Below are 26,898 nucleotides of genomic sequence, written 5' to 3' on the forward strand. Positions count from 1 at the left end.
AGTCTCAAGGTCAACAGCTGAAGTGATGGTGGTGGGTGGATTAGAGATTAAAAGAATTAACAAGAAAAATGACCAGTTAAAACAAATAAAAGGTTATTAAGTATTGTGGATAGCTCATATCAAGCTGTAAAATGTGAATATTTCAGTCAGAATGCATATTCAATTTTATCCAATTAAAAATGAATATAAACCAGAAAATATGTTTGAACTCATCAATAGTCAACTGTCTAATGAGTGCTTTTCTTTGAAAGAATAATGACTCTAAAAACAACAGAGTGAGTGTTCTTGGAACAGTCATGAAATCATTTGGACTGATACACCAGCAAAAAGTACATGGCATACAAAAACAGCAAAGAGGGAAGTTTTGAAGTCAGAAGTTCAAATTTAAAGGCTCAGTATTTGTCTCTCAGCATATGACTCTCAAGAAGAAAAGCCAGGAGAAACCAACTGGTTCTGGCATCCTGGTGGAGGCTGTGGAGAAGTCAGAGTCTGGGCCCTGGGCTGGAGTCAGCCAACCGCTGTCACTGGCAGCTCACGAAGGCCGAGCTGTGCAGCTCTAAGGTAATCATCGCTGCTCTACCCAGATGGCTGGCAAGTGCGAACCAAAGTCCTCCCTCTGGGAAAATACCACCCTCATTAGTCTCCACTTACTCTTACATGCAAGTAGTTAATTAATTTATATCCAGGGCCTCAGTAAGTAGCCCTGATTGGCCTGGAATTCACTATGTAGACCATGTTGCTTGGACTTGCACTAATTCTCATGCTTCTAACTCTCTAGTTCGAGATTACAGGCACATGCTACCATGCACGGCTCCATAAATAATTTTTAAAATACATTTTAACAACAAAAGAGATCTAAAGTAGTGAGGAAATAGGACCCCATGAGTGAGAAACGAAAGTAGTAATAATAGAAACAAATCCAATCACACTTGAGGTATAATTAGCAGATATGTATTATAAATCGCCCTTTACTATGTCCACAGAACTGAAAGCCAAGCTGTAAATCTCACCACAGAGCAATGGACTATCATAGTGACATAACAGTTGCACAGAAATATTATCTTTCCCTGTCACACTGTTTGATGATAGTTTAAAATTCTTACATATTAGAACTTGACTTGTTTTTTTTTTTAAACAGTGAAATACAAACAACAAAAGCACACATAACAAGGCCAATTTAATTTTCATTTAATTTTGTAACCACATCAGAGATTTCCTAGTTAAGCAAGAGGTTTCCCTGCATGTGTCTCTGTGTGTTCTGTGTATGGGCATATGCATTCACAAATTTCCTACAATTTCTGCTTATTTCTCTTAATATCAATCATACCATTCATGATATAGCCAGTAACACAATATCACCAGCCATGTGATGTGACTGGAAGAAACTTAACAAAGTACCACCTGCTCATAGGGAAAGTAAGATTAGCTGTAATTTTTATTCTTTAATGGATAAATTGTAAGTATTAATCAAGGTTAGGCATATTTTAACAAATTGCCTAAGCTCTGTGAAGGTAATTTGTTCTGAATTGGGATGCTGACTTTAAAACACTATTGTTTGATTCTTCTTTGAGGGGAGATCCTGTGTACTTAGCAAGTGTTACTTTGGAAGGATCTACAGGGAGACGAAGGCAGGAGGGGTGTGGGCAGGCAAGGGAGGGCAGATCACACATGCACATCTTGTTTGACCTTGCCAGACTACTGAGGAGCTGTGTACTCAAGTGGCTTTATCATGACAGCGTCCATGTTTCATCTTAGACAAGCACACAGCTTATTATCCTGGCCAAACAGAGTGAAAGAGCCATGGAAGTCGTTCCTTGTTTGTGCCAAGTGTAGTTAAACAAGCTCATTTCAATCTGGTCTGTTTGACTGAACTAACTCTGGCCAGTCACATTTAACAACTGTCCAGCCCCACATTCGGTAACAAGAGCATCAGCACATTTATTTTCCCCATATAAAGGAGAGTTTCCAACTCACACAATGTGCTGTGACTATTATGGACAGTATTTATTCTGAAGGAATGCTGTACAAGTTTGGAAAAGCTGTCCCTGAGATTAGAGAGGGAGACAGAGAGGGAGAAGGAGAGGTCTCCCGACCAGACAAGAAAACAGAATCTATACATAGGCAAAACGTGAAAAACTAACTTTACCACGAAAAAAATCATTTTAAAATCCTTTAAATGAAAAATGTCAAATCTCACAACACTTCTCTCCCTTCTCTTTTTAAAACCCCTTCTCATTAGAACGTCTCCACTTAGCAAACCTCAGCTCTTTTGGAGTAGGGAACCTGCTTGGAATTAATGAGGGAACACCAAACTACAAACTATTAATAAATTGTTTTCTTGGTGGGAATTAACTACTTTTTTTCCTGCTGTTTTTTTGTTTCTAATGATTTTTATGCGATTTTAAACTACCATTAAAATGTATTTTTTCCTTTTTTTCTGGAAATTTCTCTCTTCATTGTTGAGACTTGAAAAAGACAATGAAGTGCAAGGGAAATTGAACTCCATTTCACAGTAGTACAGTTTTAACCAATATAATGAACACAGTGACTTTCAGTCTGTTTTGTGAGAGGTAGTTTCTGGTCTTGTAACTCCATAAGCTCAGGGTACTTAAGAGCTAACAGTGGGAACAACAAGGGTACAGGCAAAACTGAAGGAACAACCTGCAATATAAGTTTCAAAACTAAGCAAAAATACTATTTCGTTCTGCCACCCAAAATGTATAATACCAAATCTCTCAAGAAAGGGAGGCAGGCTACATGCACTCTCAAAACTTTCATGATCACTTTTCTCATTCATATCAATCCAAAAGGAAAACTCAATGTTCACCTTCCGAGAGAAATGCCATTCTAGAGCCTGTCTTTCCACTTACCCTACAGCAGGCACAGCCTCCTCTCAAGCTGTTTTCACTCCAGCGCATCCAGAACACTCATGGACTAGCACATGCACTGAAGAAGGGACTTGAACCAAACTGTTAATCACCCCAGAGATCCTAACCTAACTCCCTGAAATTCTAGGGAGTTTGAAAACCCAGCTTTCAGATCCTGGTGTGTGCCGTGTCTATCTTTAACTTGGAAATGATTTGGTTTCACATTCCACCCAAGTCCCACTGGCAGATGCCTTGGATAAGCTCACCAATGGCCTGCTTTCCACCGCCTGCCTCCTCCCCCCCACTCCTTCCCTCTCTTCCCCTTCTCCCCCACCCCCTCCCCTCCCCTCCTCTCCCCCTCCCTTCCCTGGCCAGAGAGCTTCCGCCCTTCAGCTAATGCTGCTTTATCCAGCTGTCCTCTTACCTGCGCTGCTTGGGTAAAGGAAATGCTTTCATTGACTGCTATTACAGAAGCACTTGAAAGTTGAAGATCACCAGAGGACTTGCTGGCCTCTCTAGCCACACCCCTCCCCCTGCTGATTGCCACAAACCAACTGACTTCCAAACTTGGCCGCCTTACACAGCAAGCTCCCTGATTGGCATTCCTGGAAGCAGCAAGTCAGGCAGCCCAGCCCTGCTGCCACTCCGCACCACTCAGTGCCCCGGCACATGCTAGGCAAACAAGAAACTCGACTGGATTTTGTCTCACAGCCTTGAGGAAGACCCAGCAACTGTGTTAGGGCATGAACATATTTATGTTGTAGCTCAGGCTTAGGTATTATTGTCCATAAGTAATGTTACCCAGAATGGCAGTGGTTACACCAGACCAGCAAGACAGCAACAAAGACTGTCAAAGGCTTATTAAATTTTACTAAATGATTTGGGAATTAGAGAGGAAGAACAGCCCTAAGGCCAACTTCGCAGATCCTGGAGGCCAACTGTGCCATGAAAGGGTTTCCTGAGAAATAAAATAAATGTTCTTAAATAAGAATGGTGGTCAAACTGATCTTAACTGACGCTTTACGTTACAAATGTTAGAAGAAGACCAGGAAGAAATAGTTCCTCTCTACTGAAGCGTCTTTGTTTATTTAGCACTTTTATAAAGCTGATAAAACTGGGAAGAACAGTGTGTTCATGTGTGTGGTGTGGGGTGTGTGTGTGTAGTATATATGGTGAGTATAGAGAAGTGTGATACCTGTCTGTGATTGTGTAGAAATCAGAGAAGAACATCAAGTATCCTTTAGGGTTCATCTATATTTCTCTTCCAGAGTCTCTCTGAACACAGTGAGTTTTGGTGAGATTGGCTATCCAGTGAATTCAAGGGATTCTATGTCTCTGTTCCCCAAAGGCCTGGAGTATCAGATGAACATGGCAATGCACAGCTGTTGATATGGGTGCCAGGGACAGGATTTGGGTGACTCAGGTCCTCATGCTTGCACGGAAAACACTTTTACCCACTGAACTATCTCTCCAGCTATGCATGTGTATTTTTTATACACAGAGACCTATCTGTGAAAGGGGAACTTGCACGAAACTAGGAAAAAGATACATTCATCAAATAAGGTCTGACATGGATGAGTAATGTGGAGTCTCTTTACATAAGTGAGTCTCTTTAATAAGTGACAAGCACTTATTAAAAGTTCATTGGAGTCAAATATCTTCCACAACTGATTACAGTCTCATCTTCAAAACTGTGAATGTATTGCCTGAACTTATGGACACCACATCATCAAAAGGCCTGATGAACTCATCATAATTTTAGCCACTAGACACATCACAACCCCAAACATGCCAGCAGTTGGCAACTGCCAGCTGATTGGCCTCATATTGGTAGTATGTTCACAGCAGCTTCTTGGGACTCATGTGAACATTTCAAAAATATTCAGTGACTGCCAGACACGGTGGCACATGTCTTTAATCGCAGCACTCGGGAGGCAGAGGTAGGAGGATCGGCCATGACTTTATGGTCACCCTGAGACTACATAGTGAATTTCAGGTCAGCCTGAGTTAAAATGAGACCCTATGTTGAAAAAACAAACCAACCAAACAAACAAACAAAAATCCACAACAACAACAATGACAACCCCTCCCCCCAAAAAATTCAGGGACAAATGGTTAACCTCAGAGGACAGTATTCTTGTTTTCATTTGTTGTTGATGTTTTTAATTTTTTGTTTGTTTTAGGTAAGCTTTTTTTTTAATCACATCTAGAGAAAGATCATTTAAGGAAATCAACTGCTTATTGTATTATGAAGAGATTTCACTGATATTTTAATGGCCCATATAAATTGGTGGTGTACCAAATGCTTACTTCTTAATTATAATTTCTTTACCAGATGTCTAAACAACAGAAAAATTAAAAGAAGGAAAATAAGCACATGATATCCTTTATTCTGCTCCCCAAAGTTGCTTAGAGGAAGTATTAGCTAGATAGAAGTGTCTACCAACTCCAGAGGTGAAAATGCACATTTCACACGAAGTTCTTTTCCTTTAACAAGCATTACGTGCTAGTGTTTCTAAAATTTGTAAATCAATTTATATATAAATGGAAAAAAAAGATACCATGGCTCAGAAAGCAGACCCTCTGTCCCTGAATTTCTATTCCATATATCAAGCACTTGGGAAGAGAAAAGGGGAGGGTGTTATGACCACGTTATATTTTCTGTATTTATGGAATTTGTCAATAAAAAGTATTGATTTTTAGTACAGCAGCAACAAACATTGCTGAGTAAGTATGTCAGTAGTAAAGAGTGGAGTTTTAAGGGTATATACCCAGGATTAATATAGTTGTATCAGATCTATTTTCATCTTTTTCAGAAATCTCCATATTGATTTCCGTAGTGGTTGTACAAGTTTGCATTCCCACCAGCAGTGAATGAGGGTTCCTCTTTCCCCACAACTTTGTCAGCATTTGCTGTCATTTTTACTTATTTATTTGGAGAGAGAGAGGGATGGAAGGAAGGGGGAGGGAAAGAGAGAGAAGGAGAACATGAATATGGGTGTGCCAGGGCCTCTTGCTGCTTTGTGCACCTGGCTCTATTTTACATGGGCAGTGGGAAGTTAAAACCTGGATGGCTAGGCTTTACAGCAAAGTTGTTTCCAGTGAGCCATCTCTTCAGCCCTTCATTCAACTTTTGATGTTTGCCATCCTTTGCGGAGTGAGATGGAATCTCAAAGTTGTTTTAACTTGCATTTCCCTTATGGCTAAAGATGTTGAATATCTCTTTAAGTGTTTATTGATCATTTCTATGCCTTCCTTTGACAACTCTGTTCAATTCTTTGTCCCATTTTGTTGTATTGCTTGACTTTTTATTGCTTATTTGTAAATTCTAGACATTAAACCTCTGTTGAAGCTATAGCTGGGGAAGATTTTTCTTCCATTCTGGAAGTTGTCTATTGATACTGTTGATAGTTTTGAATATCTGTTCATGTGCATGTGTGTCCGTATGCACATATTTTTACATGCATATTTATTTTGTGTGACACTATATTATACAACATAACAAGAGTCAATTAAAACTTCAGTGGGCCCATATACCCTCCGCACATATTTCTATGAGTCTCTGTTCAATCTGGCACCACAAATAAAGGGTGATCTAATGGTAAGAAAAGGAAAAATGAAATTTTGAGTGGAGATGTCTGCTTCTGCAGCCTGCATTAGGGCATGAGAGCATCCCCTCCTGCCCAGACACAGGACTGGTTTCTTCCCAGTGAAGATCTGTGGGCAAGCAGCTAATTGCAGTGTTGACCTTTGGTATTTACAATATATTTGGAAAAATAGAAATTTCTTTGGTAAATTAAATTTGATATTTTATTCAGTCAAATACAGTTGTTGGTTTTTTGAAAATTTTTTTGTTTATTATTTATTTATTTGAGAGTGACAGACAGAGAAAGAGGGAGAGAGAGAGAGAGAGAAAGAGAGAGAGAGAGAGAGAGAGAGAGAGAGAGAGAGAGAGAGAGAGTGAATGGGCACGCCAGGGCTTCCAGCCACTGCAAACGAACTACAGATGCATGCAGCCCCTTGTGCATCTGTCTAACGTGGGTCCTGGGGTATTGGGCCTCGAACCAGGGTCTTAACCACTAAGCCATCTCTCCAGCACCAGTTGGTGGTTTTTTTAAAAAGCTACCATTATGACGCAGTTATAGCACTCCTGAATACATACCTCAATGACAGAATCAATGCAACATAGCAATACCTGCATGTCTATGTTTCTTGTGCAATATTCAAGTTATGCAATCAGCTCAAGATGAACAGATCAAGAAAATGTGGTATATATGCACATGGTGGATCTTACTTAGTCATAAAGATAAAATATGTCCTTCTTAGAGAAAAGGATTTAATGGAAGACAAATATTTTACATTTTCTCTCATTTGTTTAACCCCAGAGTTTACATAGATTGAAAAATCATGCAGGACATGATAGAAGGAAAAGACTGGAGGAATGAATGGGAACCATAGGAGTGTTCATGAGGAAAAAGGAGTGGGTCGATAGGTGAGTACAATCACATTACATGATATTCTTGTGTGTAGGAAAATGTCTTCATTAAGCCCATCAAAATGTACAATGAATTACATACCAATTTTTTTATATTAAAACTAAGACAGTAAAATAAAAGAAAAAAATACTCAAGTGATCTAAAAAGAGAGCTTGGAGCTCATAGCTGGCTCTGGTTTATGGATAACACACTGTTCAATTCTGTTGTATTTTTAAATATACACTATTGCAAAATGTACATTTAGGAAATTAAAATTGTACATTGAAATTGAAAAAAACTATGGGTATTTTTGTATACATAGTAATTGGTGGAAATGGTTTTATGCTGGTCTACTTTTAGCTTTAAAAAAGTTGTATTTTGCTTAATGATTTTAGGGTAAAAATCTCTCTTCTTTCCATACAAAAGAGACTTACGGATTACACTTATGAACAAAGGACCTTGCTAAAGCCTCCAAGATCATTTTGTGAATGCACACACACACATGGTCATAGTTGACTCTAAATGTTATCCAGAAAATATCTGAGATCAGTTATGCTGGCTTGCTTCCTTGCAAGAACTACTGTGAAAAAAAGATAATCGGATCCTCTCATATTTCTAATTAAGTAGTAGACTTTAAAGATTATAAAAATTGAATTGTTACTGGCTATTCTTCAGAGAATAACATTAACTAATCAAATGAATTGTGATAAATGGGTGAAGTAAAATAATCGACTTTATCACTAGCCATAATTTCATCTGTGCAGACTAGAAATTCCAAACAGTGCCACAGCTATGAAGTCAGCTCAGACATCAGGTTCACAAGCACAATGCCATAATTGTCTTCTTTTCCACGTTAGCCTTCACATGGAAACTATTAAGACTTATAATGGCTACAATTCAATCTTTATCATAAGGAAATGGTTTGGCCTTTCATAAGCAATAACGTGAGATTGGGGATTGATCACAAACATTTTTTCCACTGGTTTGTCTAGGGAAGATTCCCATTGACTTCTTTATCCTTCATGGGAAACCCTTAATTTAATTTTCCAAAGTCAAATAAAATTATTTTCTACGAAAAGGAAACCAGAAAGGAAAAATTGTTTCCAGCGATTGCTTCCAAAGAGCATGGGGCATATACCAGGCAAATAGGTACCTGTGATTTGTCATGAACAAGGAGTTAAGTTGCTCGATTTTCCAGAAATACATAGTACTAGCACAGTCTTGGGGAAGCAATGCTCCTGGTACCCTTGCAGGGGCGAGTGATGGGTTTAAACCAGGCCTTCCCTGACCTGTGAGGTATTTGAGAATTAAGGTCGCTGGCAAACAAGTTGGCTTGATCAATTTTCTTCCTCCCTAATGCTGATGAATGAAGGGGTATTTTCTAGGAGATGGTTTTGTAGTTGATTGTTTTTAGTCATTATCATCTCATTTATTTTAAAAGCATACAGTTTTTATTCAAGAATAAAGTTTTCTGAGGAAGATGTGTCATAGTTTTGTTCACAAGATAGATAATAAATATGAATATTAGTTGTTTAAAAGTAATTAAAATAGCAGATTCTGTAACCAACAGTGGGAACAGTATGGATCAAAGAGACTGACCAGTACATTCATGACCCCACAGCGATTACTGGTAACCCCTCTGAGAAGAAGCCTCAGTGAAATGTGGTGGGGGGGGGCGGGGGTTGGAGGGAACATGAGAGTATAACCTGATGGAAATATGACCAAATTGAAACATGCTCATTTATGCACGATCTCAAAAACATACATTAACATTACCTTCCCCAGAACAGAGAAAACAAAAACAACAATAACAAAAAATAAGCAACATCATAAGACAAGGCCTTAGGCCAGAAGATAGATTAATTGATAAAGACTGAATTCTAACACACAAGTTAGGTAAAAATATCAAATACAGTGTTGCAGGTCTGTAATCACAACACTGAAGACATGTTGTTAAGAGAATATACGGGGTTCTTTGGTCAGCCTACTGAGTTATCAAACCATGAATTCTGGATTCAGTCTTAAAAGAATAAAGCAGAGAATGACAGAAAAAAGACACCAGATGTACTCCTCTGGCTTTCACATGGACACACATAGACACAAGCACTTGTACACAGTGTGTGTGCATGTGCATGCATGCACAAACACACACACACACACACACACACACACACACACACACACGCATGAACACAACAACCTAAGGCCTATAAAATTTTATAACCAAATATCCAATCTACATTTCAAACTCAACTAAAAAATAAGTTCTAATCCAAGGGTTTAAAGACATATTTGAGATTAGAAACAGGCAAATTCTGTTCTGTATGCTCAAAGGAGACTATTGGTAAGCTAGACGGCATGAAGTTTGGTGCTTGTCCCATTTAGCTCACACTTTTGGAGTATGCTTGCTCCACATGAGAATGTACCTACAAACCTTTTTCAGTCTTGCTGCTTTGCTGAGGAGCCTTGTGTTCAGAGGCCATCACTGAACAGTAACAAGGCCTGAATTCTTTAGCAGACGCCAGGGGTGAGGCCGCTGTCCAGCTGCTTTAACCCCTCTACTAGGCTGACACTGTGGGCACTACAATTCACTGCATTCATGTAATATTAGCTCTTATTCTTCAAAAATTTGGCTTTCATATGTTTCTAAGAACATGCATGTACTTTTAAAGGCAACATATAGCTGTAGAGCAAAAACAAATGTCCCCTTCACTCTTCTGTACCTTGGAAGCTAGAGATAGCATCTCCAGTGATAAACTAGTAATTATAGTGATTATTTCAGACATAAATGATAACATTTTCATGTATCTCCTTTTTGGTTTTTCAAAAGGTGATATTTACTGGCCAACTTTTTAGAAAATAAGGATTGAACTCCTACACACTCTGTCCTGTGTGCTCTCTTTCCATCTTCCTCTCCTCTTCCCTCCCTCTCTTTTCATTTCTTCCTTCTTTCTTCTCACTTTCTCTTTCTTTATCACAGTATCTCATAGCAGCATACCATGATGTGGCATTCCTTTTCTTCCACCATTGACTAGGTTAAATAACTTTTATCCATTCTTTCAATTTTGGGAAATTTTACTATTTTTAAAAGCCATTTATGACATGTTTTCTGAACTTTCATTCTAAAATTAAACTAATTTTAGTTGGATACTCTAAACTTCACACCCATCTGCCTATCTTTCCTTGTATTCATCTCATTTTGCTATCTGTCTGGAAGAATTTCAAATATCCTCTCTTGAATATTCTTCCTGTGAACATATTCTTCATTTTAAGTATCTTATTTGTATTTAATTTATCCTTTTCCACTGCCCACACTAAACTTCCTGGCTACAATCTTTTCTAACATCTGTAAGGACACACACTTCAGGCTTTCCATCTGTTGGCAGCTAAATCTGTTTGCTTCACTTTCATGTTATGTAGTTGACTTGTTTTGGTCTCTTTATATTGGACACTTTTTCTCTTTTGGTTTCCCTTAGCTTCATTTCAAGGATGACAGCATAAAATGACAAAACAAGGCTGAGCTATTTCACTCTGACTTCCTCAAAAGTTACTGGATTTCTGTACTCTTGCTTTGTGACCTGTCCCATGCTCTTCATAGTTTGACCTCCATGATGGTCAAAACTGGAGTGCCAGGTTCCTGGGGGTGGTGCTAGGTAAGAAGTCCTGAAGCAGATGGAGACGTGACTGTTCAGCACTCTGGCTTCCCTGGGCCCACCCTGAGCTCAGCATCTCATCTCAGCTTAACCACTGGTGCCAGCCCCAGTGCTGCTGAGCCTGTTCCACTCTGGTGACGATGCTCCCGAGCACAGTCCTCACCCTGCTGCTCCCACAGAGGAAGGTAGTCATCTGTCCACTCAGAATTGATCTGGGAGAATACATGCTCTTTCTGAGAATTTCATGTAGCCCCATTTTGAGTCTCAAGAGCCTACTGTAACTTCAATAACCAATTGATTTGTCTCTAGTTATGATGACATCTCCTCAGAAAACATGTAGATGTTTGCATTTCTACTCAGCTAAATCAAGTTTTGTCACCCAGTCCTTTTCCATTAATTTGTCAGTAGTCCTGGACTACTGAATTTTCTCCTCTATTTATTTAAGTGAATTAAAGAAAAGTCAGTGTTTGGCTTGTGTGTAGGGGATGGGGTGAGAATTGAGGTGTCTCCTCACTATTTCAACCGGAACTCTCTGCCTTCACTCTAGCATGGCTATAACAAGGAAACAGATGTCTCTCCAAATTGATCCTACCGAAGTTAGCAGGTGTGTGTGTGTGTGACACTATTATTTCATTTTTCTCCAAAAGCATGACCAATGGCAGAAGAAAGCAAAATCCAAGTAATGTATATAATTATATAATGTATATAATTATTTGTATAAGACATACTGAAGTACAACATTCAATTAAACTAATGACATCATTTTATTCTGAAGTTACTTGTAGTCTCCTATATTGAAACTTTTGTCATACTTCCCTGGAGTACATGAGAGCACATATGTAATCATAAATAATTGCTTCATCTGCAGAATCTCTGTATCTTTTTTGAATATTTTATTTATTTGAGAGAAATAGGTAGGTAGAGACAGAGAGAAAGACTTGATGTGCCAGGACCTCTAGCCACTATAAACAAACTCCACAGGCATGTGCCCTTGTGTGTCTGGCTTATGTGGGTCCTGGTGTATCAAACCTGACCTTTAGCTTTGCATCAAGCATCTTAACCACCAAGCCATCTCTCCAGCCCAGAATCTCTGCATTTTTTTAAAGTGCATTTTGTTTGTCACTGAAGTTCTACCTATGCTATCAATTAGACCATAATCTAGTCAAGACAAGTAAAATTATCTTTAAAAAATCTTGGAAGTCAATTTGTGCTTTCTTTAAGTAGAAAAAAAATTAAAAATCGGACAATGAACGTTGATAGTGAGGTCATTTTCCTTGCAAATTGTCATGGCTATCTACATATGGGCCAAACTGATGTACCTGATATTTAAGGTGAGTTCTGTCTTGACTGTTTCACATATAACCTCTGCATCTCATAATATATCTGTCTGTTGGTATGAGATATCTATAAGATATATTGTACTCTGCTTTTTCAAGAATATCCCATCAATATTAAAGCTGCTAGGAAGCTGTATACATCCTACTATTTCTACAGCTATAAGTGTTGGCAAAGAATCATCTTTATCATCATTTGCTTTCTTTTCAAATTTTTCATCTAAGCAACTTTCTCATATCATCAAAATACTTAGTTTCTGTCAGCCGTGCCCTTAAACCCAGCTTCGTTCATGTGGGAGTTAGGGTGGGGTCAGGCCTTGTTTTTGGTCTCAAATTTTTGAGATTCTTCTTGCATTAAGTTTTTTCTGTCCTTCATAGAACCATGAGTTAAGAAAGCAGGGGTCATCTTCCATAAATTTGGGACCCTAGAATTTTCTGCTCACCAGGCCTGAGACTGCTTCTAGGTGCCTATAATAAGGTGGGCCTGCCACTAATGTGGTTTTATAATGTTATAGCCTTAGGGGTAGTAGTTTGTGGCTATGCAGAGGATATTAATCAGTCTTAGAGCTGTGAGCTAAGGAGTTCCTAATACATTCCTTGCAATCTATTTAGAGACAGGGAAGAATAAGTGGTGAGAAATGGAGATGGTTCCTGAATACTGTCTCTGCCTCTCTGTCTGAGCTGCTGCATTAAGGCTATTTTCAATTTGAAAATCATTATGAAGGCACACTTACCATAGTAGGGTAAATATGATTTAGTGATTTTCAAGTCTGATGTATAAGCTTTAAATATTTGGACCTTGTGTGAGTGTCTCTCATTTTCACTTCTGTTTCAGGTCCTGCAAATTTTAGAGGCAAGTCTGACATAACATTGCCCTTAAATATACCTGACATTACCCTAAAGGTATCATAGATGTTTGAATCAGCTGTCCTTATAAACTCATGTGTTTTGAATGGTTGGTCCCTAGCTGGTTGGCAATTCTGGAGGTGAAGTATTCCTGAAGAAAGGTGTGCTGTTGGGGCAGGCTTTAGGAGTGTTACAGCTAGCTCCATTGGCTCATTTTCCTGCCGTGGTTTTATAACTGATGTGGAAGAGGTGATATCCAACCTCTGTTCATGCCTTGCTTTCCCCTGTCATCATGAAGCTTCTGCTCAAGAATGTAAGGCAAAATAAAATTTCCTCTTCCATCAGCTGCTTTTAGTCAGGTGTTATCCCTGCAGTGCAGTGGTCACTTAACAGATACATGTAGGCCTCGTAATTTTTTCTCTTCTTTGTCAAACTTATCTGTCCTAAGCAACAAGTAAAACTCACAGTAACATTTCTTAGTCTACCAGAGAACTAAAGACACAAAGAAAACTGATATATTAATTTCCCAAATGTGATTAACACTTCCTTGGATAGAGAATTCTCCAAGTCTTACCATTTCTGGGGACACCATAAAGGAAGACTTCTCCCACTATAGAAATGGGAAAGGATAAATGGGCTGACTGATAAATCTTTAAAGGCAACAGATGGGCTTGTGTTAGGTGTTAGAATCCTGGGTACCACAGACACAAAGGGAATCTATGCCTGTCCATCCACTCTGTCACAGTAATTTACTGAGTGTTTTGGGTGATGGATACATGAGATATGACACCCGCGCTGATGACAGCCTTCTCAAGGTACATGGGCTTTCTCTCTGTGTATGACTGCAGTTCTCCATAGGTGGAGGGTGCTGTCTTTAGACCTGGGTAGAGAAGGAGGAGAGGTCTCCTGTGGTTCATATTTGTAGGCAGCTGGGCTTTAAGTATGCACACTTCTTTGGAGCAAGGCCAATCCATTTTGCTAAAGGAAAAGTCCTATTACCTTCCTCAATACATCTAAAGATATTGCTGAGCCACACCTAAATAAAGCTGAGGCAAAACTAATCCAGACCTGGTGCATATTGATTTGATTCAGCCTCTTCTTTCTCCATGCCTGTGGAGTGCCATCTGGAAAGAGGCAGAGCAGACCTTTCATTGGGATAAATATTAATTACTAATCCACTTCTGTCACAAACACTGACACACAAATTATGAAGCACACAGAAGCCAAATAATGTAACTCTTAAATAAAAATAAATAAAAGAAGTTAAATTACAGATCATCTAAATGGTGGGTTCATCAGATATTTTTAAAATGTGTGTTTGATAAAATACAATGAAAAGTGGAAAGTGTATATCTGTAGTTGGAGATTTAAGTAGAGACATGGGCGCTACTTAAAATTAACAAAATGTAAATCGTAAACTGGAAAGTATGTACCATAAAGAAAATGTACATTCAATATGCTAATTAGTAGACTGAGTCTGCTGGCAAAGAATCAATCAGTAAAGTTATCCATCTTAAATAGAAGAGGGAGGAAGGACGCAGGATAGAAGTCCTAATTATGACACAATATCTGATGATCTAGCATATGTGTGGTTGGAGTTCCAACACCATATGGAGAACAAGACAAAAAATGTGTGATGATATTACAAGTATTTTTCTAAATCTGACAAGAGATACCACCCATGCCTGATTAAAAATTAAACCCAAATCAAGCAAATGTAAATATTAACACTAGGCAATAAACCACTACTAACAATAAGACACTACGGCTGCTTTAAATAATTAAACTGCTGAAAAAGAAGTTAAGGAATAAATCTTAAAAGCAGTCAGAAAAAAAGACTTTACACATAGGTTATATCTTTGAGAGTGATGCTTCATTTTTTATCAGAAATCCTGGGTGCCTTAAGATGATGTCCTCTGTCTGCAAGTACTGGCGATAAGCATCTCTCAACAGAATTCTATGTTAAACACAAATAATTCCAACATGACAATGAGAGTGGAGAGTTCATTTCCAGCACAAATATACCATGAAATTATGATAAAGGAAGTTATTAAACTGAAAGGCAATGCTTCTTTGATTTATGTAAAGAAAAGCATTAGAAGAGACAAATGGTTAAATATATTATTTTAAAATTGTCATGTATCTACCTATCTTCTTGCTGATAATCTTATATTTACATTCTTATATCATTAAGAAAACTAATGAATATGTAAAACAAAGATAATTTTTTTGCTCTTTAGTGGGAAATAAAATAGAACCAATGCAAGAGAACAATGGTCAGAAATTTAGTAGAATTATATAGTATTGTGACTCTTAGAATCTCTCATTTTAATACTACTACTTGAAAATAGAAAGTAATAAAGAGTCATACTGTTTAAACTCAAGGGACAATGATTGAAAACAAAGTTCCAATGAAGTATACTGAGAGACAAAAGAAGACATGAGATGGAAGATTATTATTATTTTTTTTTAATTTGACACAGGAAAGAGATAGGTGAGAATGAAAGAGAGAGAAAGTGGATAAGAATTGGGATGGCTGCCCCAGAGCCTTTTGCTACTGTGAAGGAACTCCTGACACATGGGTTAGTTTGTACATCTGGCTTTGTGTGGGTACTGGGAAATCAAACTAGGGCCATCAGGCTTTGCAACAAAGTGTTTTTAACCATTGATCCATCTCTCCAGTCCTAAAGTATTTAACTAACCCCAAAGAAAGCAAAGGAATTAGGGACACAGAAACAGAGAATAGATGACATAACAGGAAAAGAACCAAGAATATGGAATTAAATATGTTGATAGCACATATTTTCTTGTTTTAAAAATTTTTTGTTGTTTTTCATTTTTATTTATTTATTTGAGAGTGACAGACAGAGAGAGAAAGAGGCACATAGACAGAGAATGGGCACACCAGGGCCTCCAGCCACTGCAAATGAACTCCAGACATGTGTGCCCCCTTGTGCATCTGGTCCTGGGGAGTTGAGCCTTGAACCGGGGTCCTTGGGCTTCATAGGCAAGCACTTAACCACTAAGCCATCTCTCCAGCCCTCAAATATTTTCTTAAATGCAAATAGTCTAAATACTCCTTTAACAAACAGAATAAAATCTAAATCAAATCATGTTCTATTTATAAGAAACTGGATTTAAATTTATAATATAGATTTATGTGTATCCCACAATGAAAAACAAGCTTTAGCCTTTCATGGCTCTCTTATGGTTTATCTTGGTTGTCAGTTGTTGACTTGGGTTTCTAGTGGAATGTTCCAGGTTCCCTACAATCTTCAGTGGCCAACAGAACATGACAATCTGAGGCAGTTCTGAGGCAGCAACTTGTGCCCTAGAGGCTATGCCATGGGCACAGAGCTTCCCTATTTCACAGTGTGAGGCTGAAAGCCTAAGGTGGAGGCATGGCCCAACGTATGAAGCTCTGAGATTTCCCCTGTATGAAGAAAGAGCTTGATTGAATGATTTGAGCTCCAGAGGAATCAAATATTATGCTTTCTTCAGGGACTGGCAATTTAAGAAATTTAAGGAGGCACTGGAGATCTATTTGTTGAGGGCGAGATTAGAAACAAAGTTATTTAAAGTGCTGAGACTGCATTGAAGTATTTAAAAGCTGAATAGGCCCCATTCATTACTGAGGTTGAAATAGACTTGCATCTAAAGATGGGGAAGGGAAATGTCAACCTGCAAATCAGCTGGCATGATGTTCCAAGGACAAAATAAAGTCAAGGAAAGAAAAATAAACCTCCACCTAATCCCAGTGGCTTAAACCAACTATGCTTTGAATTTCAGAGTGTGAAATATAAGTGCAGATGTTGCTGTAGAAAGTTTGGATTCAAATTCCAGTGTTTAGGTAAATGGGAAGATGCCTGAATATCAGGGCAAAGGATGAAAGGAAGCCTGAGAAAATTCAATTTATAGGAAGAATAGGACCACTACTTCAAGATCACTTTTGGGGAAATCTGTATATGAGAAAAAGTATCAGGCTGAGAGACTGGCTGAGTGCTGGAGATGACAAACTCATTTGCTGGCCTTAGAAATGACATGTATGGGACTATAGAGTTATCACAATGGTTAAGGCACTTGCCTATAAAGCTTAAGGACCCAGGTTTGATTTCCCAAGCCAAGTTCACAAAATGGTGCATGCATATAAAGTTTTGTTTGCAGTGGCTGAAGGCCCTGGCATGCCCTTTCTACTTCTCTTCTCTCTATCTCTCTGCTTGAAAATAAATAAATAAAAATACTTAATAAAACTTAAAAATGACATGAATGTTACTCACTGTGTATAATAAAAGAAATTCAGACTACTTAAGTGAAAAGGTCTGAAAAAATACCTGTCCTACAAATCCACTACTTCCAAAAAATATTGTCACAAAATGAATCAGTTGACATAGGGCTTGCTGTCAAACATGAGAGCCCGAGTTTGGATCCTAAGGTTGGGCATGATGGTGCCCACTGAAAATCCCAGTGCTAGGGAGATAGAGACAGAGGATCCTGAGGGAAAGCTGACTAGCTAGATTTGCCAATTTGGTGAGCTCTGGGTTCAACAAGAGAATCCACCTTGTTAAGTAAGGTAGAAAGTGACAAAGCAGACACCTGAGCTGATCTTGGCTCCTCATGAAAATGCACACACATGCATGTGCACATATGCCACCTTCAAACATGCATATACGCATGCATGCACACTACACACATACACATGCAAAAAGTAAACCAAAACATTATAAGTGAAAAGAAGGGAGGAAGATACTTAATAGGCTGGTATTGTATATATGTAAGTAGAAGAAAAGATTAACGGGGGTAAAAAGGCCTAAAGTGAGGTCAAGGGAAGAGACAGAGTAAAGGAAAGGTGGAGGGAGAGTTAATCAAAATCTAAGAGGATGCAAATAAATCATTTGGAATCCTCTGGTTTCAGATAATGGATCACTCAGGAGCCATAGATTGTTGTTAGAAAAATTTTCAGTGCCAGGGATGGGATACCTCCAGTGAGTTGTTGGCCAGGGAGGTCCCAGATGCCCCCAAAACATTATAGGCCATTGCCAAGGCCCTTAGTTTCCCACCAGGAATAGATGGTAAGACCCTATTGCTGAAGACTCCACATACTTGGGCTGCAAGGCCACTGAGAAATCCTGCTGGAACTGAGCTGATAACCTCCTCCATGTAGACCAGCTGACAGAAAGCTGGAAGAAGCCATTTTACATGTAGTTCAATGGGAAAAAGAGATACCATAAGTGAAGATACTCAACAGTGGACACTGCAAGCCTTATAATTGGCTAGCCAGGCCAAATGAGCCAACAGGTGCAATAGTGGCATGTCTGTCATGGTGGAAACCAACTATCCTCCAATTGGACTGGAGCCCCCCCCCCCCCATGGGAGGAAATATATCCCTGATACTGAAAACCTAAAACAAGGTTAGTCATGAGGCCTAGGGGTGTAACATCGACTGATGTCTGGAAAAGTGTATATACTATGCTTACCAAACTGCCCAGTTAGCACTTCTCTTAATATTCATACCCTTATGTTGACACTACTCTTACTTTGGGTAGAGAATCTTCTCTTTGTGGATGGCAGTGGCCTTGGGATGACTCAGAAGGTATCATAGTGCTGGAAAGAAGTGACGGGAGTACTGAGTAACAATTCGACACACCTTCCAAGGCTCAGGGTCTAATGTGGAAGAGGTGGCGGAAAGAATGTAAGAGCCAAAGGAAGGGTAGGACCCCTTACAACATGCTCCTCTGCACACAAAATGGCCTGGATATCCATGACCTCACAGTGCCTGACACTACCTACACAAGACCATCATAAGAGGAGGAAAAGATCATGACATCAAAATAAAAGAGTGACTGATTGCGATGGGGAAGGGATATGATGGAGAATGGAATTTCAAAGGGGAAAGTGGGGGGGGGGAGGGAGGGTATTACCATGGGATATTTTTTCTATAATCATGGAAAATGTTAATAAAAATTGAGAAAAATAAAAAAATAAAAAAAAAACATTATAAGTTAGTTAAAGAAAATTAAAGCTTACTTACTGTATTAAAACTTGAAGTAAGAGCACATCTGTAGTTCAGAAAATCAGATTTTTTTTTAGGCTGAACAGTAGGTTGTTGGGTGGTAGTGGAGCTGGGGGGTAGGGGGGCTTAAGAGATATTTTTATTTGTAATATTTCTTTAAATCTATAAAATTACATATTGTAGATAGCATTCTGTCAAGTCTTCCTTGAGCATAATTTTGTCTTCCCCATTTAATCTTTTAGACCTATGGTTAAAAAGAATAAAAGGAAGGCAGAGTCATGGAAGCTAAATACAGGTTACAAAGTCCACAGTTGTATGTTTATGGCAAAGGCTGTCCAAAGGGCAGGTAACCTATGTGTGCTACTAAGTAAAAGAAGTGTCTACTGAGTAAAAGAAGTTAACATACAATGCTTCACCTAATTCTTTAAATTCCCATGGTTTGGATTATTCATATTTTATGAATTAAGAGAGTGTCAGGCTACATTTGGTATTATATCTGAATAATCTCAAAGCACTATGTTCTTTATGTTGCATTTAAATGGAAAGAGGCCACCTTCCCAAAGGAAATAACCACTGTGTAGTCATTCTTTGGCTTCTGAAGAGTTGGTGCTTTTCCATTACTAGGTGAATGAGGCTTGAAACTGGATGATATAGTAGTTTGAATGTAGGGCCCCCTAGAGTCAGGCATTGTATTTTAAGATTGAGTTTACAACTTGACTCTCCAGTAGGCAGAGTCCTAATGGGGAGGACATATGGGGGTGGCTCTTATAGTCTAGTCCTAAGGTGTGAAAAGAGCAGTTTGAGCTCTGGCTATTCATTTTTGATGGTCTCCCTCTACTATGGATTTATGGAAGTGACCCAGTTTCTCCTAGCATTGATAGTGCTTCCCTCTATTCTGTAAGCTTGAAATAAACCCTTTCTTCCTTGCTTCTGGTTGGGTGTTTGTTCAGCAATGAGAATGTATCAGCAACTGATGACAAAGGCAGCAACCTCCTTTTCACCTTGTATTTTTATATGGATTCTAAGGATTAAACTCAGACCTCATGCTTGTGCAGCAAGCACTTTACTGATTAGAATCATCTCTTCACCTGGAAAACGTGTGTGTGTGTGTGTGTGTGTGTGTGTGTGTGTGAGTGTGTGTGTGTATATGTGTTCATGTGTATGTAGATATACAAAGAGGTCAAAGAACAACTTCAGGTCTTATTTTAAGGAATATCTCACACATATTTTAAGACAGGGTCATTTGAGTCCACCACTTAGGTTTGACTAGCCAGCCAGGAAGCTCCAGGGATCTGCCTGTCTCAACCTCTCCAGCACTGGGATTATGGTACATGCCACATATGGTACATTCTTTAGTTAAAATAATACTTCAGCCAGTGTAATGTGAGAAAAGTAGTTTGCCCTCCAATATGTGGGTGGGCCTCATCTAATCAGGTGAAGCCCTGAAAGGAGCCCACCTTTTCCAAGGTGAAGGAAATTCCAAAGTATATGGCCTTTGGACTTGAACTGAAACATGAGCCAGCACTTCTAGAACATCCAGATGCCATGCCACTCTGCAATGTTTGTTCTTGCCAGTCACCATAGCTGTATGAGCCAATTCCTTAACATGAGTCTCTCTGTAGCACACACACGAGCATATGAACACACACACACATATACACACACATTCATGCTTTTGGCTTTGCTTTTCTGAAGAATCAACATGAGTGAGATTAATCTAGGTGAAGTCTCACACTGAGGAGGAGATACACCCAACGGATTTTCTTTCTATTCCATTTATCTCAAAGGGTCCTTGGCCCTTATTGGTTCTTTCTGCTTTACTCTTGCTAAGGCTCATTTTTCAGTCATGCTCTAAGCCCTTCTCAAGCCCATCCTTTGGAGTGGTCATTTTGTTATTTCCCGTCTCACAGCAACAGCTTCTCTGCTCTCCTTCTACTGTGCACACTAGTGTTTGTGTATGTGCACTCACAAACATGACTCTGTCCTCTGTACTATGCAGAGCCTTCCCCTGATCATGAATTTCCACACATGTTAGTGTTTGTGTGTATACTCATGACTTCATCCTCTGGTGGGCTAGTTTCAACAAATTCAGATTCCATCAGGTGGAGGCACATTCATTTGAATTCTCACAACTGCAGTCAATGTGTAAATTATGTGTGTAAATTATGTGTGGTGTATGTATATGTGCCCACAGTGTGTATATATAGAATGTCAGACACCTCCTCTATGGCTCATTGATGTACTTCCTTCTGATGTGTTCTCTCCACCAACTGGGAGCTGCTGTTTCCTATCAGCAGGCTCCAGTGATTCTCTGGTCTCAAACCCTAACAGGTCAGATGTGTGTGGGCATACCCAGTTTTTTTTTTTTTTTTTTTGACTTGAGTACTGGAAATTTTTCTCCATCAGACTCAGTCCCTCTCTTGGCCTCACACTTAAGTGGCAAGTGCTCTTACCTGCTGAGCCATCTCTGTTAGGCTAGAGCAGTCCATCTAGAGTCAAGTTTGGACTGAAAAGAATGGGATTTAACATAGTAACATGGGTCTTCTTTGACTAATGTATAGATATGACTGACAGGAATATACTTGAATAATTATCAGTACATAGATAATAGCTGTTTTGGTTTTGGTGTAGAATATTCTCCTAAAGCCATGGGTTTGAACACTTTGTGTCCATCTAGTTGAACTGTTCTGAGAGATTAAAAGATTTTCAGAATCAAGGCCTAGCTGGAGAAAGTGAGTCAGGCCTTGAGTTTTATAAGCTGGTTCTACTTGCTGCCCAGTCCCTGTTCCTGAACTGTTGCAAATATGGTTTTAAAAGACAGTAAGAAATCCCATCTTTTATGATTGTGCCCAAGTGAACTTTAGGTCAGGGAAAGTAAAACACAGACAAGAGAGACAAGAAAGGGATTCAGGAAACAAAGCCATGTGGCACATAGAGTTAGAATGCATGTGACTGATGGATGCTGAGCAGCAGCCCTGCTGGGGTTTAGATTTGCTTTGAGTTTGCTCCTGCAAAGAGCATGTGTTGGAGAGTTGGCTCTTAGCATAGTGATGTTGATGAGTATGGACGTTTAAGAGACTGGATTCATCAGAGGTCTATGTCATTCAGAACACCATTCTCTAAAGGGATTAAAATAGTTTATATGAGACCCTGAATTCTCTCTCTAGAGAAAATATGGGGGAAAAACCTGACCCCTAGGTCACTTCCTGGCTTTGTGTAAGGCAGTAAGATTTCTTTTTCCAGGGTCTCATCACTATGACTTCATTCACCATGAGGTGCTCTCTGGAGTCAAGCTGACACAATTACTATGCTTTTGAACCTCTAGAACTTTATCTATATAAAGCTGTTTATTGCTCAGATATTTCATAATAGTAGCAAGAAGCAGATTGACACAAACATGAAAAACTCCCTTTATGCTAACCATGGGTATCTTTTTCTTTATAAAATAATGTTAGAATGAAAAATCAAAGAAAACCCATCAAAGCTGTAATGCCAGAGTTCCTTGCCATCCATATTCTTACACAAGTATCTGTCTTGGAATGACAGAGTAAAACAACCATTTTCTTACACACATGTGCACAGTAGGCACTTTGAAGCTGCACTATACTAAATTACTGGCAGTATAAAATAGCAGACTCATGAAAAATGATGAACCAAGTTTCATTTTACTTGGCGCTTTAAAAAAGTTATCCTCATCTATGTGAACAACAGTCTAAGATTCATGTTGACTGTTCTTCATTTTATAATCTATTACTCATAGACAATTTCTATTTCTATAGAAACAACAGTTATTTTTTTCCTAAAATTTCAAAAAGCATACTCTAGAAAAGCATCATTCATGTAAAGGAAACTGCCTAATTGACCTAACATATAGGAAATTATATGCAATCATATCTTTTATAAATAAGCCTGTAAAGAATGTAACAGTGGCTTTGTAAATAGGGAATGACAAAAGCTTTATAGAGACCAGAATTCTCCCTTGAGTAAAGGCTTATTAAAATTCTAATTAGCTGCATATACATAGTTGACAACTATGAATGCTAAGAGTAGGTAAATATGGATTTTTCTAAGATGTGTTGAATCCTCAAATTCATTCTTTAATTTCATGCGATATAAAAACAGCATTAATCCAGGCATGATGGCACATGCCTTTAATCCCAGCACTCAGAAGGCAGATGTAGGAGGATCACCAAGAGTTCAAGGCCACCCTGTGACTACATAGTAAATTCCAGGTCAGCCTGAGCTAGAGTAAGACTGTACCTCAAAAAAAACCCCAAAAAACAAAAAACAGCATTGCATAGAATTGGGAGAATTATGATATTATATGAATCAACCACAAGATAAAGGCTCTGCTTATTTAGTGACCTGCTGTTATTAGTCCTCAATTATAGGTCTAATGCACATCTATTATTATAAATATGACACAAAATTAACATAGTCAACTTGTGTACATAATACTTTTAAATTCTACTATACAAAGTCTGGCACACAGTATCTATAAAACATTGTTTTAAATTTCCATAAAAATCCTACACAAATGACAGATTTTAATCTATAAATATGAAACAGAAAAAATTATTTTTAATAATATCTTTAATTTTCTTTAAAATTAAAGTTTAACTTGTTAAGGTAAGGAATGCTAAGTCAAATTTTGCTTTTGGAAATTATCATAATTGCCATGATTTCATTATATAAACTGAGAAAATAATTAAAAATTACTAATGATTGTGATCATTTAAAATAAAACATCCAAATGCCTAAGTGTTACCTCTTCTCAATTTTGTAAAATTAATTGACATGGGTGAAATAGTATCTAGTTACCATTGTTACTGAAACTATGGAGGGAAGTTCCAATTTGCAGAAAGAAAACTCAGCTTTCAGTCATTCTTTATGTGGAATTTAAAAGGCAAATCTGAGATATGCAAACTTCATAACCCTAGATAGGTGTTCTCAGAGTTCTTGCAACAGGTAAGATTAGCCCCATCAGAATATTTCAGTTATTACCTTAAGAAAATCTCAATTCGCTCAAGAGCATACATCACTGTGTAGGAGAGAGCTTGTGGTGACTTCAGAGAATAATATGGTTTCAGACTTTTGTATGTGTGTATGTGTGGGATACATGATATATATTTGTGTGTTTGCAGATGTGTTATACCAACACATGCATGTAGAAGCCAGAGGAAAATACTGGGTGTCCTTGTTTTGCTTACTCATGTAATTTCTTGATACAGGGTTTCTCCCTCAACCTGAAGCTATCAGTGACCTCAGTAATTCTCCAGGCTCTGCCTACCCAGATTTTAACATGGGTTCTTGGACAACAACAACAACAATAATAATAATAACAATAATAATAAATAATAATAAATAATAATAAATAAATAATAATAATAAAATAATAGTACCTGATTGAAGAGGCTTTGATGCTTGAGTTGCAAGCACCATTACCTGCCAAGAGTATAATATAGCTTTAAATCTCAATAGCATATAAATAGAGGGATCTTGAAAGCCTAATATATTCCATTTGCTGATCAGGAGTCTCTGGTCCATGCTGTGCATTCTTCATTCGGGCTTTAGAGTGGACTCAGTGGTATAGCCCCCAAAGCATTCTTTGACATGAAAGATCAAAGTTAGAATCAGAGTTTACATGCTATGCTCTCTCACTATGAATGTGATAAGATGTCCTGCAATGAATAGACAGGGACAGATGGAGGCTTAGGCCCTAACGATTCATGAAAACTTGGGCAGTGAGTCTCTGTGATTCAAAGACTGGAGGTGAAGGACCTGAGCCCTCACATAGAACTTCATAAGAATCATTTCTCTGAAATGTGTGCACTGAACATTTTGGAGGGAAGACTATATGTAAATGCTTAGCCCATCACAGAATCAAGCTGGGTGAATCCACTGTAAGTTGAAAATCATGTAAGAGGAAATGCAGAAAAATATCCCTTTCCTAGGCACACACGAGAGCCTCCACCATTCCCCTCCAGATGTGAGCATGTCTGGGAGCAGAACATTACAAGAGATGCTCACTGCCTATCAGTAGCCTAGGAAATGATCAAAATTCAAGGGTTAGTTTTGACTGAGGAGGTTGTCTCAAGCTATAAGAGAATCAAAATGATACAGGTTGAACCATTGTAAACTAGGGACAATAAGTTTTGGTTTGATTTCACTCTCTACTAGGGAAAAATTTTAAAATATTTGTTCAACTTTCAAGCAAATTTAAAGAATTTCTAACTCCTGAATTGTTATGTCAAAGATCAAAGATCTTACATCCAGACTATATTACTTATCTGACACCTTTAGTTTCATTTTAAAGATTTATTCCTCTCTCCTAGGCCATCCTTCTCTCATGTTTTCTGTCTCATTGTTTTCCTTCCCAACCTCTTCATCATTCTGTATAGAAAGTCTGCCTCTTGCTTTTACCTTTCCCTGTCTTACAGTGCTCCTGTGATAATCTTACCTTTTTTTCTATGTCACCCATGTTTTTACTGAATCCACCTGATAGCTGAACATTTTCATGAGTACATTTTTTAAAAGTTCCACTATCATTGAGTGTCCTTTATGTGTCTTGCCTTGTGTTGTAAGTCAGAAAAGTTAAAGCATCACATACAGTCCATGTCTTAAAAGAATTCACTACTTGTCTGCACTCTGTCCTTAAACCTGCTTCACAAAGAAGTTATCTGTGTAGAGCTGTGGCAAGCTGAAAAAAAAATGTCTATCTAGAACTGTGTTATTTGGAAAAATGAATGTGATGGTTAACCTCCAGCAGTGAACTTGATAGTATTTAGAAGCAGCATGGAAACAACTCTGTGAAGGATTTTCTGGATTAGGTTAGTTGAGGAGGAAGGACCCACCCTAATTGTGGGCAGCTCCATCCCATTAGCTGGGTTTCTTGATTTATACACAGGACCAGACTAGCTGAGCATTTAGCATTCACTGCTCTCTACTTTTGCCTGCTAATGTGATGAGATGAGCCAGCTTCCTGCTGGTGCCATGCTTTCTCTGCCTTGAGAAAACTGAGTGTGAATTAGCCCTTTCCGTCCTTAAGGTGCTTCTGCTCAGGTCAGATATTTTGCCCTAGCAATAATAAATTATCTGATTTAAGGAAGCCATCATTGAATTGAAGATAATTATCATTAACTTATAAAGCTCATGATGAGATCACCCATACAGTACCCTCTCTGAGATTACCCAAACCTAAGGGCCCCACTTCAATATTTAAACAGTGCATAAAAGTATATTGGTCATTTTTCTTCCTCTAGATTTACATTCTGTGAATGAAGAACTGGGAATTTATTCTGCTTCCTTTATGCTTAATATTTGGCACATAATATGCTGTCATAGAATTTTTTATTTCTTTCTTTTAAGTGTTATAGAACGATACATCTATATATAATAACAGTAGATATTTCATTGTTTTAGAAAATTTATCTTAAACATTCATGTCCATTTGTGATTTTATAATATGTATTTACATATTCAAATACAAATGCTTTGCTAAGTCATTTTGGGGAAGAAGACCACAAAGGAGCTCATGGAACTGTTACTATAAGTGACAGAAAGAACAAATTTATTTCCTTAAGGCAGGCTCCTTAAACATATTGTTCACAATGATGTAAATCTTGTTTAGGAAACAAAAAGCTTGGCTAAGAAAATCTCATGGCTTTTTCTGAGATCTACAGCTGGCAGCTATCACACATGCATATACTCACA

At 38.3% G+C, this 26,898-nt stretch overlaps 1 protein-coding gene across 25 annotated transcripts in view; it reads right to left on the reverse strand.

The window, feature by feature from the left end:
- Dtna (dystrobrevin alpha) overlaps nt 1–26,898 on the reverse strand; it is a 425,345-nt gene that overhangs the window by 299,553 nt on the left and 98,894 nt on the right. For 11 of the 25 annotated variants that reach the window (XM_045134785.1, XM_045134786.1, XM_004666766.2 and 8 more), the window contains exon 1: nt 3,292–3,313. The exons of 2 other annotated variants lie outside the window; for them this stretch is intronic. Coding sequence is in view for 3 of the 23 variants with exons in the window: in XM_045134795.1 (XP_044990730.1) it covers nt 3,292–3,323 (32 nt within the window). In the remaining 20 variants the exon portion in view is untranslated. Of the gene's footprint in view, nt 1–3,291; nt 3,331–26,898 lie in introns of those variants that run through there. 12 more of the 25 variants (XM_045134779.1, XM_045134778.1, XM_045134776.1 and 9 more) reach the window with 8 other exon arrangements.

Source organism: Jaculus jaculus, chromosome 15 (assembly GCF_020740685.1).
Source record: "Jaculus jaculus isolate mJacJac1 chromosome 15, mJacJac1.mat.Y.cur, whole genome shotgun sequence".
NCBI lineage: Eukaryota > Metazoa > Chordata > Mammalia > Rodentia > Dipodidae > Jaculus > Jaculus jaculus.